The sequence below is a fragment of the Suncus etruscus genome, chromosome 4 (assembly GCF_024139225.1).
Source record: "Suncus etruscus isolate mSunEtr1 chromosome 4, mSunEtr1.pri.cur, whole genome shotgun sequence".
Taxonomy (NCBI): Eukaryota; Metazoa; Chordata; class Mammalia; order Eulipotyphla; family Soricidae; genus Suncus; species Suncus etruscus.
Genome location: NC_064851.1, coordinates 57,520,398 through 57,540,426, shown reverse-complemented (window position 1 = coordinate 57,540,426; position 20,029 = coordinate 57,520,398). Strand labels below are relative to the sequence as shown.

General features: G+C 37.5%; 1 protein-coding gene across 1 annotated transcript in view; it reads right to left on the bottom strand.

Annotated features, from left to right (window-relative positions):
- PHIP (pleckstrin homology domain interacting protein) overlaps window positions 1-20,029 on the bottom strand; it is a 161,006-nt gene that overhangs the window by 4,365 nt on the left and 136,612 nt on the right. The window contains exons 33-39 of the mRNA XM_049772308.1: window positions 19,105-19,174; window positions 18,152-18,202; window positions 17,773-17,922; window positions 5,698-5,850; window positions 4,397-4,560; window positions 3,695-3,954; window positions 2,630-2,827 (exon numbers count right to left, since the gene is read on the bottom strand). Of these exons, the coding sequence (XP_049628265.1) occupies window positions 2,630-2,827; window positions 3,695-3,954; window positions 4,397-4,560; window positions 5,698-5,850; window positions 17,773-17,922; window positions 18,152-18,202; window positions 19,105-19,174 (1,046 nt within the window). The remainder of the gene's footprint in view (window positions 1-2,629; window positions 2,828-3,694; window positions 3,955-4,396; window positions 4,561-5,697; window positions 5,851-17,772; window positions 17,923-18,151; window positions 18,203-19,104; window positions 19,175-20,029) is intronic.

Genomic DNA, 20,029 nt, shown 5'->3' with positions numbered 1-20,029 from the left:
GGAGACCATATGTGGTGCCAAAAATCAAACCCAGAGGTTAAATGCCCTACCTGTTCCAACCCCCCTTATTTTGCAGCTTATATTATTCTCACTGGTTAGTACTACTCTAACAATTTAGGTGTCAATATTTCTAAACTGTACTGTGTGTATCTATAATATAAAAAAATCAAAAGTCAAACTGGTTACTGGACCTCCTCTGTTATGATATATATATAAATATATAAAAGGCCAGTTGATTTTTCCAGGTCAATAAACTATTCAAAACTCTTGACAGATCATAAAGGAAGAAAATTTAATACACACATATACAAAATCATTTCATTATCTTCTTAAAAATAGTTAAAACATAGGTATTCAGATTCTTCTAGAGGTAAACACATTAAAAATAAATCCATCCACAAAAACGAACAAACTCCTATTTAGGAAATTAACAAAAAGAACAATCATAAAGAAATTCCCTAGTTTCTTTTAGAAGAAAGCATCCTGGATAATGCCACATCTGCATTACTTAAAACAGACAGACTTCTAGACAGACAGACAGACAGACAGACAGACAGACAGACAGACAGACAGACACACACACACACACACACACACACAAATATACTGGAAGAGAAAAGGGGGAGGGGAGGAAAAAGTATTTAGAGTCTTCCAAAGATGCCTGGAAAATTAAAGGGAAAAAGAAAGCTGGAATTAAAGACAACCACCAAGCATTATCTGTACAACAGGCGAAAAAACTTTATAATCTAATTCTAATGAGATGAAAATATGGGAAATAATTTTATTCCACTGGATGTGTGTCATTAGTTGCATACATGTTAGAAATAATCAGAAAGAACACATGACGGTGAGGTGCAGAGTACAGGAAGTAAGACAATCTTGCATGCAGTTGAAACTAGTTCTGTCCTAGGAGTTGTGTTTATGGCTCCTTGTGCTTCAGAGCCATGGTCAAACTAAACAACACTGGTGTGGTCCACGTTTCATCCCATATTGTATAGAAAAACACATAAAGATGACTTTGTGAACGTGAAAGATGGACCAGACGAGAGAAGAGCTACAATCTGAAGCAGGGGAACCAATTAAAAATGAGAAAAGTAGGCCCAGGTTAAAAGATTTTGTAGAACTGAGTAAGACCACAAATTGGGAATATAGAGGGGTAAATGGATTTAGGATATGTTTAATACACAGAACAATAGATATGAATTTGAAAGAAACAGCTAGATTGATTCCCTGATTTTAAACATGTTACAGGGTAGAGTCAAATACCATTAACTAGTTTCACAAAAATAAATTAATTTTGAATGGGCTTTTGGGGAAAAACAGTGAGAGAAAGTGGTTTAAATACCTTTGGAATTATGAAAAAGCTTTTTTCTAAGTTGTCCAATGCTAAGAAGTTTTAATTGATAAGTTTTAAAAGCTACTTTTTTTGGGGGGGGGGCACACCCTTTTGACGCTCAGGGGTTACTCCTGACTATGCGCTCAGAAATCGCCCCTGGCTTGGGGGGACCATATGGGACGCCGGGGGATCGAACCACGGTCCATCCTACGCTAGCGCTTGCAAGGCAGACACCTTACCTCTAGCGTCACCTTCCCAGCCCCTAAAAGCTACTTTTTAATCTTTTAGACATATCTTTTATTTGTTTGTTGTTTTTGGGTCACACCTGGCAGCGCTCAGGGGTTACTCCTGGCTCTATGCTCAAAAATCGCTCCTGGCTGGCAGGCTCAGGGAACACATGGGATGCCAGGATTCAAACCACTGTTCTTCTGCATGCAAGGCAAACGCGCTACCTCCATGCTATCTCTCCGGCCCCAAAACATATCTTTATATGTTCTATAATAATTTTATGATTTATATTATTATATTATATATATTAAAATTTATAATAATTTTATAATAAAAATCTTGAGGTAAAGATATGAAGTCTAACTATAATGATGTGAAAACTTTTTTTTTTTTTTTTGGCTTTTGGGTTTTGGGCCACACCCGGCATTGCTCAGGGGTTACTCCTGGCTGTCAGCTCAGAAATAGTTCCTGGCAGGCACGGGGGACCATATGGGACACCGGGATTCAAACCAACCACCTTTGGTCCTGGATCGGCTGCTTGCAAGGCAAATGCCGCTGTGCTATCTCTCCGGGCCCGATGTGAAAACTTGTACTGTAAGTGAGGATATATCTTAGAGGTAGATTTCATGCCTTGCTTGAATAAGGCCCTAGGTTCAATCTCCCAAATCCCTAGTACTGTCAAAAAATAGCAGTATCCTAGAATTGAGGTGTGGCTGTAGATAACCTTGATACATAGTAAATAGTATCTGTGTGTTGAATTTTAAAGTGCAAAATACCTTTTCAATAATATTTAAATGGACATGGATCCAGAAAGTCAAGTGTATAGAGATTAAGGTGCTTAATTTATAAGTTGCTAACCTTGGTTTGATTCCCAGCACTACTTAGTTCCCCTGAGCACCGTACTGATCCCTGAGTACAGGGCTATTAAATAGTTCTCAGGCACCATCAGCTCACCTAACCTTTCCCCCTAGCTCTTCACAAAGCGGATATAAAAGCTAACTTCAACAAAATAATCATTTTTAATAATGAATTGCAACATAATAGAAGATACAATTAATTTCTTACCTTGTTCATTGACAGCTGATGACTTTGTAAGAGTAACCGTCTTTGAAAGTACAGGTGCCTTCATTTTACGCTTAACTATCTTTTCCTTTTCTGTGTTTTCTTTGGCAGAATTATTCCTAGTGCCATGACTAAAACTGGATTGACCAGGGCTTGGAAGAGTATTCAAGGATTTGGAATGTTTCAAAGAATTCTCTAGAGCTGAAGTACAAAACAAGAGATTAAAAGTTTAAATGTATTCAATCCTAAAACAAGCAAGATTGAGACAGATTCTTTCTTTCTGGTGGCACTCAGGGGTTACTTCTGGCTCTGTGCTCAGAAATCACTTCTGGCAGGCTTGGGGAACCATATAGGATGTGAGGAATTGGAGTAGGGTCTGTCCAGGGTTGGCCGTGTCCAAGTCAAACACCCTACCTATTGCTATTGCTCTGGCCCAAATAGTTAATTCCTAACCGAAATGGTGGATTTCAGCAAAATATGAGGGCAAAAATAGGTATCTAAGAAAACTTACAGCTGTGTTTGTGTGTGTGTGTGTGTGTGTGTGTGTGTTGAAGGGTTTAAACTATCTCACACTTGAATAGTCAATGAAATCTACTTTTAAACAGGAAAAATGCATATGTATACAAAAACAGTTTCAATCCCTCTTCTCTTATAACACTTATAAGGAAAAAATAAGTTGTCTGAAGAAATTTACAAATATCCAGTGTATTTTATTTTGCAAATAAGAACTTAAATGAAATGTTACTGCATATGTTTCAAACTAAAACTGATACTAAGGAGCTCTACATATCACATTAAGAGTTCAATCCCTGGCACTGCAGTGCATTTCCCCTTCTGAGACTGTTTGGTGTAGACCAATGACCCCACCAACATTCCATTACTCGCCTTTTGAGACTGCTTGGTGTAGCTCCATTGACCCCTACCAACACTGTATCACTGGACTCAACCACTGACCCATACAACCAAGTTGGCGAAGGACTACTACTGAAAGGACTACTACTAAAAGTTGCCCCTTCAGAGATTTCTCTGCCCCATAATTAAGTAAATAAAATTATTGCTGGTGCTTACTTGTTTTCCCTGGTACTACAGGAGTATTAGCTTTAGCAATAAAAGTCTTTGCTGCTGAAGAAGTAGATGGTTGCTCAGTGGTAACTGGGTCTACAATTACTCGGTTGCTTCTGGTTCGAACTACAGAATTGGATTCTGTTTTACCATTTATCTGAGTGGAACTGTGCCTTGGTGCTACTGTTCGTGTAGGTATTGAGAATGAAGAGGTAGACATATCTGACTTTAGTTGGGGTTTTAATATTCTTTTCTTCCGTTCAGGGCTGTAAATAAAATAAAATAGTCATTTGCAAAGCCACAGGTATATGAATATTTTCATAATGCCACTGGAGTCAATATTTGTGCTATTATGAAGTATGTTAAAATATGAGATTTGTAGTGGATTTCATATGGGTGTGAGCCTTTGAAAAGTGAATATTTAGTGAAGGACCACCATAAATGCTAGTTATATGATAAAAAGCATGATGCCACCACTATCCTAAAAATGCTGTTTTACTGTAGACATTTAGCAGTTTGAATTTAAGCACTTACACTAGTAAAGCTTTAGTTAAAAGATTAAAAATCCTCCACATCATAGGAACTTGCATGTCAATTATATCATTCTGCAATATAGGGAATAGTAAAGGAAGTATTAAAAAACACCAAGTTCTATCATTTAGATGACAAAGTTATAGATCAGATGATGCTATTTAAGAGACCAAATACCTTGATGTAGCACTACTGGAAATAGAACTGCTTCTCTTTCTTTTTCTCCTCCTTTTGGTTATTGTATTTCTTTTATGAAAACGAAGAGCAGATTTATAGTCTGATAAAACTGAACTAATGTGTTCTTCAAAGAAAGCAGATAAGCGTAAACTCATGCTGTAAATCTATGGAAAGATAAAACACGGTTCAAACATCTCTCAAAGAGAAACACATCCTTGGTCAATGACACAATTTAAATGTTTTTCTAGCAAAAAGATATTGGAATATAAAAACTGCTATCTCCCCAATCTTTTTTTTTGTTTGTGAGCCAAATCAGGTGACGCTCAACGGTCACTCCTGGCTTGGGAGACCACATGGAACGCTAGGGATTGAGCCAAGATCCATCCTGGGTGAGCCGCGTGCAAGGCAAACAACCTACCACTGTGCTATCGCCCCCAATTTCTTTTAATGACAATTATTTACCATTTTAAACTAAAATTTATTTAAATTAGAAATTTACCAAGCTTGATATTCATAAGAAAAGACCCAACTATGAATTCAAATAGCTCATATCCTCAAAATTCTTTAGAACTTTATTACTGAAAATATTAAGGTTTAGAATCATTTTCCATTTCAAAAGTAAAGCTAGTATCAGTCCTACATATATCACCCTCTTCCAGGGGTCCTCAAACTTTTTAAACAGTGGGCCAGTTCACTGTCCCTCAGACCATTGGAGGGTCTGACTATAGTAAAAAAAAAAAACTTATGAACGAATTCTTATGCACACTGCATATATCTTATTTTGCAATGAAGAAATAAAACAGATACAAATACAATATGTGGCCTGTGGGCCATAGTTTGAGGACCACTACGTGTCTGATGTGGCTAAAGAGAGGTAACAATATTTACAGTTTCACTCATTTTTATAAATGATTCATGAACATGTTCCTTTACGTTAATGTGGAAAACAGCCAGAAAAGTTAGGTCTATGCACACCGAAAACATAGACTGTCTTATGTATGTAAACACATTACAAGAAAAGTGGCAATATCAAAATCTGAGAAATATCACTGTTGCTGATCAGTATTTACTTAAAGAATATAGAGACATTCTTTCTTTCCCACCCACCCACCAGGATATCTCTAAGCGGAATATAATACGACACTATTTTGCTCTAAATTTTAAGTAAAAGCAACACCATTGATTTACTTAACATACTTTTGTTTTCTGGGCCACACTCAGTGACAGGAGGCTCAGGATTGATTTTCCTAATATCACTTAATTTTAACATAAAAGAAAACCATTTATATATTTATATATACCCGAGATCTTTTGCTTGGTGTATATGCTTTGGAATTACTGAAAATAAGTCTGACATCTTTACATAACTCCATTGGTGACTCATAATTCCCAGCCTCTAAAGTTTCTCTAACAGTAGCAAAATCCATTGGAGTGTCAATGATGTCTCTGTAGTCCTAAGAGAGGGAAACAGTAGTAAATTACTATTAGTATTATTACCAAAAAGCATATCTTCTAAGTATAAGGAGTCACAACTTCAGTGATGATTCAAATAGTTCCATGTTTCCTTCACGTAGGATCTAATTTTTCCCATCAACTGACCTCTCTTTTACTGCAATTAGCACATAATTGTTTTATCTAAACAACATTTAAGAACTGCTTTAACCCTTGAGGAAGAAGTAAAGAACAAAGCTTTGCTGGAAAAGGTGATCCAAAGAGTTCTGAAAAAATAAAGCCCCAAATAAAAAAACAAACAGTGCTAACAAAACATACATCTGATATAAAAACATTGTAACACAGATATACATATAAATTCTATAGGTTGTGAGCTCATTGTAGTAATTTTCATATTCAAGTGAGGTATAAACAATGGTAATATGCAAAAATCTCATATAAGTTGAGGTCAAATTCAACTCCAAAAATTCTATGGTGAATTTCTTGCAATAATCAAGAATTATGAATGAAATATTAACTTTCTTTTACAGACAAATCATCCATTAGTCTCCAAGTCAACTGGGTAAATAAAATAATGCACTAGATTAAAAGCAAGAGAACAGACAAATGAGATGAACAAATCATGGTATCATTTAATAAAAACAAAACTACACCTTCTCCCAATTCAAGACTCCAGAAGCTACATACAGCCCTGTCTATGCTCTATTCCCAACTCCCAGAGCCAGAAAGCAACTAATTCTGATATATATCTGCCCTGTGATCCCAGGTGTGTCAAGTTTGGGGTGAGATTTGACTTTCGGGAGCTGAATCTGCACACCCTCGCCTCCCAATGCAAGATCATCCATGCAGATATTCCAATTTATATCTCCTATAAATAGATGGGCGGGCAAAATATTTCTACCAGACAGTACACAGCTGCAAAACTCAGTCAACCCAACAGAGTAGTTCGTTTTCCTCGTATAATCAAATAACACTGCATGTTTAGGAAAACAATCTGAAAGGCAGAGGTATTAGTAGCCACGTTTTATAGAATTCAATAGGTCACTTACTTAAATAAAGGGAAACTTGAAACACCACCATTAAAACCCACAAAATGCAAAGAACAAGGGGGAAACTGGGGCCCGGAGAGATAGCACAGCGGTGTTTGCCTTGCAAGCAGCCGATCCAGGACCAAAGGTGGTTGGTTCGAATCCCGGTGTCCCATATGGTCCCCCGTGCCTGCCAGGAGCTATTTCTGAGCAGACAGCCAGGAGTAACCCCTGAGCACCGCCAGGTGTGACCCAAAAAAACCAAAAACCAAAAAAAAAAAAAAAAACAAGGGGCAAACTACCGAAGTCAACTAAAGTTGTGGATAGGAAAAAACCCTAGGCAAATATCCAAATGCATCAAAGTACCTGAGCCTGGTCAATAAAGACCTATAATCAACACTTAATGCAATAGCAACAGAAATCAAGGGAGGCAGTAGTCAGCAACATTAAGCTACCAATAGATGAGAATTCAACCAACTCAAAGAACTTTCAGAAGATGAAAGAATCCACACAAATTGAATTGAGCTAAAGAACATATTAGCATGCCGTAATAGCTGAACTGCACAAAGCCAGTTCTAAACAGGAGCGGACAGCATGAAGACAAATTACAAGCTACAACTGATAAAGTCAAAAAAAGAAAAGACAAAATAATAGAATAAAATATAAGGTATAAAGTAAAATATAAGGTACTTAACACAGGTTAAAGAAATAATCTTTGGGGCTGGAGAGATAGCATGGAGGCAGGGTGTTTGCCTTGCATGCAGAAGGATGGTGGTTCAAATCCCGGCATCCCATATGGTCCCCTGTGCCTGCCAGGAGCAATTTCTGAGGGTAGAGCCAGGAATAACCCGAGTGCCACCGGGTGTGACCCAAAAACAAAACAAAACAAAAAAAAAGATATGATCTTTGAATTATAGGAATACCAGAATGGAAAGGGGAAGAACAATAATAAAGAACTTCCCCACTTCTCTGATGTATGCAGCTGCACAAATCAAAGAGGCCATAAGAGTACCAAACAAAATACTCAACAGAACAATACCAAAGACATATAAAAATCAAAAATCAAAGAGAAATGGACTTCTTAAAGCAGTAGGGAGAAGAAACCTTAAGTATTAAGGAAAGAACTTAAGAATCACACCAGATAATCAAATTACCGAATGAAAGATTTTTCTTTTCTTATTTTTTTGGTTTTTGGGCCACACCCGGCGGTGCTCAGGGGTTACTCCTGGCTGTCTGCTCAGAAATAGCTCCTGGCAGGCACGGGGGACCATATGGGACACCGGGATTCGAACCAACCACCTTTGGTCCTGGATCGGCTGCTTGCAAGGCAAATGCCGCTGTGCTATCTCTCCGGGCCCATGAAAGATTTTTCAATCTAGTTTACTACCTAGCAAGTTTCTTATTTATATGGGAGGGAAGGTTAAAATATCCTCAGACAAAAAAGAAACTTGCACATCTGTGATAACCAAATCAACTCTAAATGAACTACTCAAAGATAACTTACATAAACCAAATCACCAATTGTAGCAGCAACCATTCACAATATAACAGCACTTTCTATCAATAGTTTCCTTGAATGGACTAAACTCTCCCATCAAAATTCAGAGTACAGGGCTGGATCAGGGAACAAAATCCATCCATTTGTTGCTTGCAGAAAACACACTTAAAATCTCAGGATACAGAAGGATCAGAGTAAGTCTAGAAACTATACAAGCTATTGGAAAACAAACAAAAGCTAGGGCAGTCGTATTCACATCAGACCAAATTGCACTCAGTGTCAAGAAAATAATTAGAGAGGCCGGAGTGGTGACACAGTGGTAAGGCATCTGCCTTGTGAGCGCTAGCCTAGGACGGAGTGCAGTTCGATCCCCCAAAGTCCCATATGGTACTCCAAGTCAGGAGCGATTTCTAAGCGCATAGCCAGGAGTAACCCCTGGCCCCAAAACCAAAAACAAACAAACAAAAACAGAAAATAGAGACAATGATGAACACTATTTGTTGATCAGGGGAACAACAGATCAAGGAGTACTAACTCATCAACATATACTCAGCAAATATTGGGTTCACAAACATAGAGAAATCCCCAGAGAAACAAACCTGGAGAACTGTGATAGTAGTGGGAGATTTCATCATATCACTCTTGTGACTAAATAGATTAACTAGGCACAACATCAGGAAGGAAGTAAGAGCCCTAAATGAAAAACTAGAAGAGCTGGGAATAATGGATCTATACAGGGCCTTCCATCCTCAAAAAGCTGAATATACATATTCTCTAGTGCACATGGAAAACTATATCACATTTTAGGACCTAAGTCTAACTTACAAAAATTCACAAACTAAGAATCTTTTCAGAATCCAAGCATCATTATCAGATCAAAATGCTGAAGAGATGGAGAAAATCTAAACCATATGCTCCTTAATAACAGCTAGATCAAAGAGGAAACCAAAGAAGAAATAAAGACATAATTGGAAAATGATAATGAAGAAAGAAACCACCAAAATCCATGGGACACACCAAAAGCACTATATAGGGGGAATCTCATAGCAATATAGACTTACATAAGGAGTGAAGGAAAAGATACAATCAATCTAAAGGCACACCTTAAAAATATGAAAAACCAAAAACGAACCCAAACAAAAGTAGAAGAAAACAAGTAATAAAAATCAGAACAGAAATCAAATCAATGATACAGAAACCAAGAAAACGATACAAAGAATCAATGAAACCTGAAACTGTTTTTGGAGAATAAACAAGGTAGACAAATCACTGGCAGAACTAACAAGGATAAAAAGAAAGTACTCAAATCAGTGATAAAAGGGCAGAAATTACAACAGAACCCCCAAAGATCCAAGACATTAAAGCTTACTATGAACTCTGTTAACTTTGAAAACCTAGAAGAAATTGACATATTTCTGGAAATATATAATCTTCCAACACTGAATGAGCAATTAAGAATCTCCCTAAGGGACTGGAACAGTGGTGCAAGTAGTAAGGCGTCTGTGATGCCCAAGCTAGCCTAGACAAACTGGTTTGATCCCTCGTGTCCTATATGGTCCCCCCCAAGCCAGGAGCGATTTCTGAGAGCACAGCCAGGAGTAACCCTTGAGCGTCACCAGGTGTGGCCCAAAAACTAAAAAAAAAAAAAAAAAAAAAAAAAAAAATCACCCTAAGAATAAAAGTCCAGGTCCAAAGGTGTTTACAGGTGAGTTTCAACAAAAATTCAGACTTACTGCCAATGATCCTTAAACTTCCAAATATCGAAGAAAATGGGAACCCTCCCTAACAGCTTCTAAGCTAACATATTGCTGATTTTCAAACCTGACAGATACTGATAGAAAATTACAGACCAATCTCAGTGATAAATATTGATGCAAAATTTTTCAACATCTTAAAAAACGGAATACAACAACGCATCAAAATAATTATAAATCATGATCAGGTGGGTTTCATTCCAGGGGTGCAAGAGTGCTTCAACATATGCAAATTAATTAACATCATACATCACATCAAGAATGATAAAAAGTCACATAATATATTCATCCATACAGAGAAAGTACTTGACAAGATTCAAGACCCACTGATGATTAAAAGCCTTAGCAAGGTAGGTGTGAAAGAAATCTTCCAAAGATAGTAACTGCTATAAAAAGCCCATAGCGAGAGACAGCACAGTGGTAGGGTGTTTGCCTTGCATGCAACTGATACAGGATGGATGGTGGTCAAATCCCAGCATCCCATATAGTCCCCCATGCCTGTCAGGAGCGATTTCTTAGCACAGCCAGGATTAAGTCCTGAGTGCCGCCAGGTATAACCCAAAAACCAAACCAAAACAAACCAAACAAAAACAGCCCTTAGTCAATATTCTTTTAAAAATTTTTTTATTTAAAGAAAATGCATCACATAGTTGACATAACAGATAATACATTGGTTTCAAGATAACATAAAGCAGCTATTAAAAGAAATAGAAAGAAAAACTAAAAACATAAAATGGAAAAGAAAAAAGAGGAAAAGTTTAGTAGCAAATATATTTGTGAAAATTATTGTATTTCTCATAGTCATCAATACAATAGCAGAAGTTTTAGTAAGCTCTTTTTATAGATGAGAAAAATGATAAAATGAAAAAATGTGTGACAGTTGTTTGCATAGGCACAGAAAAAAAATGAGAATATTAATTCTTTTTTAAAAATAGTTATCCTGAAATAAACTTTATTTACTTAATTATTTTTTAATTTTTGGTTCTTTGGCCACACCTGGTGATGCTCAGGAGTTACTTCTGGCTATGCACCCAGAAACTGCTCCTGGCTTGGGGATCATATGGGACGCCGGGGGATCAAACAGTGGTACGTCCTAGGCTAGCGTGGGCAAGGCCTTACTCGTTGCACCATCACTCGGGCCCCTGGAATATTCTATGTTTTACTGTTTTTGGTTTTTTTTGGGGGGTGCCACACCCGTTTGATGTTCAGGGGTTACTCCTGGCTATGCACTCAGAAACTGCTCCTGGCTTGGGGGGACCATATGGGACACAGGGGTGGTGGTGGTGGTGTCAAACTGTGATCCGTCCTAGGCTAGCCTTACCTCTAGTGCCACTATTTTGGCCCCGGAATATTAATTCTTATTTTTTTTTTTTGGTTTTTGGGCCACACCCTGTGACGCTCAGGGGTTACTCCTGGCTTCTTGGGGGACCATATGGGACGCCGGGGGATCGAACCGCGGTCCGTCCTAGGCTAGCGCAGGCAAGGCAGGCACCTTACCTCCAGCGCCACCGCCCGGCCCCGGAATATTAATTCTTAATGATGAAAATTTGAATGTATTCTCAATAAGGTCAGGCACAAGGAATAGATGTGGATGTCCCTTGTCTGCACTACTTTTCAACAGTCTTAGCAACAACTGTCAAGCGAGAGAAGGAAATCAAAGGGCTCCAAATTGGAAAAGAGGATGTCAAACTATCTAGGTCTATTTGCAAATGACATAATGTTGAAGATCCTAAGAGTCCACAAAAAAGCTCCTCGAACAATAAACCAACACAGCAAAGTACTGACTACAAAGTCAATATACAAAGACAACTGCACTCTTTTATACAATAATAACTCAGAAGAGAAAGAGATCAGAGTCATTTATAGTGTCAAGGGGTCAGAATGATACCATAGTTGGTATAGCATTTGCCTTGCATGTGGCCAACTCGAGTTCAACCCCCAACATCCCATATTGTCCTCTAAGCCCACTAGGAGTGATTTTTGAGTGCAGAGCTAGGAGTAACCTGAGTGTCACACTGAGTGTGGCTCAAAAACAAAACAAAACGAACAAAAAAAACCAAATAGTGTCAAGAAACTATCAAGCATACCTAGAAATCAACAAAAAGTTTTCATTAAAGACCTATAACACGAAAATTTCAAAACACTTAAGAAACTGAAGATCTAAAGAAATAAAAAAATATTCTATGCTCATGGATAGAAAAAAATCAATGTTATAGATATGACCTTAGAAATTACTATATAGATTCAATTTAATCCCTATCCAAATCCAGACATTCTTCAAGGACTTAGGACAGTCAATTATAGAGTTTTTGAGGAACCATAAAAACAAGCAAAAAACCCAGATAAGCCAAAGCCATACTGAAAAACAAGAAACAGAGAGCCATCTCATTACCTAATTTGAAGCTTTACTACAAAGCCAGTGATCAAAAACAGTATGGTATAGGAACAAAGACAGAGTTTCTGATGAATGGGTCAAATTAGAATATCCAGTGATGAACTTCCAAGTATATGGTCAATTAATCTTTAAAAAAGGAGACTAGAACATGAAATGGAATAAAGACAAGCTCTTCAACAAATGATGTTGGGACAACTGGACAACATGTAAGAAATTAAAGCTGGATCCACATCTCAGATCAGACCCGAATACACAAAGTACACTGAGGAAAACTCAGGCAGAACTCTCTAAAACCTAGACCACAAAAGTGTCTTCAAAAATATGATGCCAACCCAAGGGCTACAGAATCAAATTTGAGTAAGAGGGACTACATCAAATAAAATATTTCTGTATGGCAAAAGAAACACAGGCTAAAACTAAGATAGCTAAGTGGAAGAAAATGTTTTTACTTAACATCTCAGATAAAGGGTTGATATCTAAAGTGATACTCATAAAGGTTAATTCCTCAAAATCTAAAAAAAACCCTTTAAAAATGGGGAGAGGAAATGAATAGACACCTCTGAGAAGACCAACAGATAGTCAATAGGCACATAAAAATGCTTATCATCACTCATTAGGGAAAGCCAAAATCAAGACAAGGGCATATATATCATCTTAAACCAGTGAGGATGGTATGAATCAAAAATACTGGGAATAGGGCCAGAGCAGTAACACAGTGTTTGTGTGTGTGCCTTGCATGCAGCCAACCCAGGAGTGATTTCTGAGCGCATAGCTAGGAGTAACCTGAGAGTCACCAGGTGTGGCCCCAAAACCAAAAAACAAACAAAAAAATACTGGGAACAATTTGTGTTGGTGGTGATGAAAAAGAAACTCTCAACTATCTAGTTCAAACCTATAGAAAACAAAATGGAGGATTCTGAGTAGGGGCCAGCAATCCCTCTTTAGGGATTAGCTGTAGGACAGAAAAACTTTTGTCCAAAAGGACAGATGCACACCACTACTCACTGCAGCACTCAGTACAATAGCTAAGACTTGGAATCAACCTTGATGTCCAACAACAGATGAGTGGATCATGAAGATATGGTACAAAGAAATACTACACAGCTATAAAAGAATGTTGCAATCATGCAATTTGCTTCAACATGGATAGAACAGGATGACAACACTTGTGGTATTTAGAATAACTGCATAAAGGAATCCAATGGCTTATATGGTTGTTGTTGAGAACATTCTTGGCCCCAGATTATAGTGAGAAGGAAGGAAATTAAGTGAAGAAGAAAAACAAATGTAAAATTATAGTGGACAGGGACCAAGGTACTCAGGTACATTGGTAGTATTAAGAGGACAGAACTGAGTTAACTCTGAAACATGGGATCTTAAGCTGGCACTGTTGACATTCAGACTGGATGCTTAGTTGTGGAATTCATCCTGTAGATTATAGGATGTTTAACAGATCCCTAGTTCTGCTCAATGGCTACTAGTAGCACCTCTTCATCATAGTTACATTGTCACCAGTGCCTCTCAGGTGAGAATCACTGTTCTCTACAGGCTGTATTGTAGGGAAGAAACAGTATTTGTGTTAGATGTTTTTGGGGTTATGGAACATGTGTTTATTCATATTTAAACTGTACTTTGTTTGACTCATGCACTTTTTAAAATTCTTGTGGTAGGTTTCTCAGACTTGAAATCTTTTTTTTTTTTTTTTTTTTTTTTTTTTTTGGTTTTTGGGCCACACCCGGTAACGCTCAGGGGTTACTCCTGGCTATGCGCTCAGAAGTCGCTCCTGGCTTGGGGGACCATATGGGACGCCGGGGGATCGAACCGCGGTCCGTCTCCTAGGCTAGCGCAGGTAAGGCAGGCACCTTACCTCCAGCGCCACCGCCCGGCCCCTCAGACTTGAAATCTTAAGATATAATAAAGGAGGAAACAAATGATTTCTTACGAAGCTCTAAATGATTTCTAAATACTCAAGAGAAAAATCCATTTCTCCTAAAGTTTTTAATTTCAAGCAAGACTGGAAAGTAAAAACAATTAAAAATTTATCACTTTAATGCTGTTGTGTAGTTTGATAAAAAATAAAATTGGTTGTATATGTAAAAAAAAAAAAAAGAAAAAAAAAAAGAGAGGACAGAACTAAATATCCAAGCCACAGAGTTTCAACAACAATGAAATCATAATAACCAAACTTTACGATGGAAGGGCTGGTGCAGGTGATGGTGGCAATTGGTGAAGGGAGATTGACTGTGGTGCTGGGACTGTTCCTAAAATATTCTATGTCTAAAACCCAACTATGAGTAACTTTGTAAATCACAATGCTTTAAATCAGGGGTCTCAAACTCGGCCCTCCATACAACAGTTTGTGGCCCTGCCCTAGAGGAATCTTTTTATGTTTTGTTTTGTTTTAGTTGTTTGGGTCACACCCCCCAATGTTCAAGACTTACTACTGACTTTGCACTCAAGGATCACCCCGACTCTGCCTCCTGCGGCCCCCAGGTAAATTGAGTTTGAGACCCCTGCTAAATAAAAATAATCTCATTCTCCCTTAAGTAAGGACTTTTCTTCATTTTTCAGTTATCTCTCTTTAACCAAAATGATTAAGGGAGTTTTAACACTAATTTATATTCCCCCTTTTATGATAAAGTCATCTTAAAATGATGCTTCTTATTTAAATATATTACCTATTACTTCATATTTTGGGGTGAATGAACTAATATTTCCATTTGTCATATGTGATAGATCATTACCACAGTTTGATTTTTTTCCCCCTAAATCGATTCCTCTTATCCAGTTAATTAACTCCTACAATTATGTATTTGGATTCTTTTGTTTTGGGGTTATTGGGAGCCCATACCTTGCGGTACTCAGCAATTACCTCTGGCTCTGAACTAAGGAATAACTCTTGGTGTGCATGGGAACATGCCAAGTGCCAAAGACTGAATCTGGTCATGTGAAAGATTGGCACCCTACTAGCTGTATTGCAACATGTATATTACTACTCTGAACCTTGCCTTTGGATTCTTATATCAATGCTCAATGGAAGCTTTGAGAAATTTCTCTTTGCCATAGCATTAGAAATACACATCCTTGAAGAAAAATATCATTCTGTTCTTTTCATTGAAAGTGAAATTTCTCAAGTGCTGGTCTCCAATTTCCTTCATTGTAGTTCACATAGCTTCATTTGTCTTGGCAAACTTTTGTGCTTATCCAGACACTGGGGCTGGGAAGATAAATCTAACAGGATATATGGCACATGGCTAACATGCAGGAGGCCCTGAATTTGATCCCTGGCATGGCCATTGAGACTCAGTAAGCCTAGTTTTAGTGATCCCTAGCACCTATTAGCTGAAGCTACACTGAATTTTTGGACCTGAACACTGGAAAAGTTTCAGATGAGTTGACTGAGCATTGCTGGGAATGAACTAGAGCTTGTAGCATTACTAAGAAATGACACCCCTTCTTCCTACACAGAAATCAGCACCCTAACAATATTTCTACTTTTCTGGGGGAAAAGATATGCAACTAACTTAATCTGTTCTAAATATGTGGTTAGATACACGAAACAAACCAAAACAAACAGTTCTACACAAAGAAGTAAAAACAAAAGAATTGGCTACAATTCTTGTAAGAAGGTTTTGGGCTAGGCTCAATTTTACCACATCAATGGAAGTAAGATCTAATTGTTGCTTAATTTAATTTTTTTAATTTGTTTTGGGTTACACTCGAAAGTGCTCAGGTATCACTCCTAAAGGAGTTTGAGATATACATGGGATCAAACTGTGGGTGGCTGCATGCAAGTCAAGCACCCTAACCATGTTTTTTTGGTGGGAGGTAGTGATTTGGAGGGAGGTGCACCGCATCTAGCTAGGCTTAGTAAACTCTCCTACTCCTGTACTCAGGAATCACTTCTGGCAGTGATCAGTGGATCACATGGGATGCTGAGGATTGAATCTGGGTTGGTAGCATGTAAAGCCTTAACTCCAGCTTAATTTTCATCATTAGAGTTAAACCATACATAACAACTACATCTGAACAGATATTGTGTTTTTTTATAATACTTAATTTTTGTTTAACAGAAACCAAACCAAAATACTTTAAGAATACAAAAATAACATTAAGCCAATGTAAATTAGGACAGTGTGCAAAAACAAATACTTGGATGCCTCCTAAACATTTTACCATCAATTCTCTAGAGATAATAAAATGACATATGTAACAATGTCTCCTTAGATGTATGAAGAAAGGAGAAAATTAAGTCATTAGTGGAAAGATATTGACACTACGATGGTGGATATGGCACCGGAAAATGGAATGACCCAAACTGTCATAAGAGCTCTTTAAATCCTGATGTCTAAATGAAAAAAAAAAAAGACTCCTTTTTATCTATTTATAGCACTTTAAGGTTAAAATAATACACTATAAGTTGTAGGAGTTGGATAAATATAGAAAAAGTGTTTGCTTTACACACAGCCAACACAGATTTAATACCAGACACTATCAGGAGTGATTCCTGAGTACAGAGCTTGGAAGATGCTCTGAGCACTGTTGACTGTGACCCAAAAACAAATCAGAAAAGTATACTGTATTCCATTCTGACATTATAAGTCCTTACAAGAAGGTCAGGGAATTATCATTTATAAAAATAAAATTAATGTAAGAAAATAGTTCAAAAGTTCAAAGGATTTATTTAAAGGTACATAATTGTTAAGAAGCAGAGCAAAGATCATACCCCAATTCTTTGGTGGTAGTTTGGGGCTTTTGCTCATTTATCACACTACTGAAATTGAATGCATGCTATGTTCCTCCCCCTTTCTCTGATGATGGCACTCTTCCAATCTATTTCCTTCCTATGAGTTTACATGATTTACATCGTGGCCTCCTTGAATATCCTGGTAGCTCACACACTGCCAGTTGAGAAATGCTGTACTTTGTAACAAAGTAAACAAAAACATGAAATAAGAATTAAAATCAGAACACAAAAATCGAAGCAGCTAACTTTTGTGTACAAAACACACAGAAGGGGCCGGGCGGTGGCGCTAGAGGTAAGGTGCCTGCCTTGCCTGCGCTAGCCTTGGACGGACCGCGGTTCGATCCCCCGGCGTCCCATATGGTCCCCCAAGCCAGGAGCGACTTCTGAGCGCATAGCCAGGAGTAACCCCTGAGCGTCACCGGGTGTGGCCCAAAAACCAAAAAAAAAAAAAAAAAAAAACCACACAGAAAATAGACAGCTAAAGTATTTTCAAAATACTTACTGGATATTCAAGTAGATCTACGGGTTGCCGAAAAGGTTCAGAATCTTCACATTGAAAAATGAGATCTAACAATTCTTGACACTGTGTTTTCCATGCCTGAATATCATAAGACTGAGCTCTATTACGCAGCCTCCTTCTGGGCTGATGGTCCTAAAATAACAATGTTCATATATACTTATTAAATACTACTATATAGTAATTTTGTGTTCTTAATGCAGGCAGAAAAAGTGATTCAAATAAAAATATCACAGTTCTGTAGACAACGTGTTTTGTGATGTGACAGGTATATATTTATAAGTAGCCTATTGTTTAAAATACTAAAAGTAAAATTGTTCTTGATGTATTGTAAATTACATAAAGTACTAAAAAAGTCTATTACCTTTCTTTTTCTGGTAGAAGTTCCTGGAACATCAGCATCTTTCTCTTCTTCCTTTGAAGCAAAAAATTATCAGCTTAGTAAAACAGAATTTTAATATGCTGTAGTTGTTAAAATACCAATTACCTTTCACACTTCAAAAAAATCTGTATATGGTAGAGTACAAAATTCATAAAATAATTATCCCCCAATCCATATTAAAAAACCATTAAAACAAAATCCTATATCTATATCTTTTTTTGTTTTTTTGGGTCACACCTGGCAGCACTCAGGGGTTACTCCTGGCTCTGTGCTCAGAAACCGCTCCTGGCAGGCTTAGGGGACTATGTGGGATGCCAAACTGGAGTCTGTCCTGTGTTGGCTGTGTGTAAGGCGAATGCCCTACCACGGTGCTGTCACTCTGGCTCTCATCTGAATGTATTTTTAAAGAAATAAACTACAGTACTAGAAAATAGCAGTATTGATGGTATCTTTTGTCTCAAACCACAAAGTGATGTTATTTTTTTACATGCAAAATAAAAACAATGTATGAACAGGGTTGCAGCAGTAGGGCAATTGCCTTGCACACGGTTGACGTAGGACAGTGATGGCTAACCTTTTTGAGTCCAAGTGCCCAAACTGCCGCACAAAACCAAAGAACTTCCTCAAAGTGCCAGCACGTCAATTAAACCTTAATAACAAGATTTTAGTATCTAAAAACTCTTTATATAAATTTATTAATTGCGGACCTTCCCACGTGCCAGCTGCAAGGCCTTCACGTGTCACAGGTTTGCCATTGCTGACCTAAGAGGACCGAAGTACGGTTTGATCTCCTACCGTCCCATATGATTCCCCAAGCCAGGAGAGATTTCTGAGCACAGAGCCAGGAGTAACTCCTGAGTGTTACCAACAACAACAAAACAAAACAACAATATAGGAACAAAATAAGAATATATGAAAAATGAAGTATTAAGTACCTCAGAATCAGATAAAACTTTTTTCTTCATTGAATTGTAGAGTGGAATAATATTATAACTAGTCTGGTCCCTAAAAACAAGGAAATGATTATCATATAAAATGAAAGTCATGAAATTTCCCATTTAATCTGTTTAACGCGTTTAATCCAGAATCTAAGTAAAATAAAGCTAAAATATTTTTTTTATTTAATTCACTCCCAAACCCATCTACTGTATACACAGCAGCCAAAGCTTCTATTCTTGTGTACTATACCATCAATATTGTTCTTACTTCCCAGTCCTTGTTTTGTGGAGTAGCTGTCCTTTGGATGCACTTTAAAAAGGCTGAAGAAAGCTGGTTTATAACATTGTATGCCAGTCAAATGTAAAATACTTAATTCAAATTAAAACATTTAATTAGTTTAACAACTCTTACTCTCCTTTTTGTAACAGTATTAGGAGGTAAATATACATTTCTATCTCTAAGTATCTATAATGTATATACATACCTCTTGCTTAAAATGTTGCCAAATACTTCAATTTATTTATTTGGATTTGGAAGAACACCTGGTGGTGACCAGGTCTTATGCTTGGCTCTGTACTCACAGATTACTCATACCTAAGCTTGGTGGACCATATACGGTCAGTTGTGTGCAAGCCAAGTACCAGTTATCTCTTACGACCCATACAACTCAATTTAAAAGTAGAGTAAGGCAACAATTCACCAAAGGACTGGAGTACTTGATTTGACTAGCTGAAATAAAGAACTGCCAGGGTGGCCTCAGGGCTCCCAGTACTGCTGGATTAGCCTGAGTAGCACATTACCACTGGGCCTACGCATCAAAACTGTCAAGACTCACACTCCTAAGTATTTTGAATCCCCAGCACTGTTGGAAAAGAAATCTCTCAACCAAACCAGAAATTAATTTATATTTGTATGCAATAT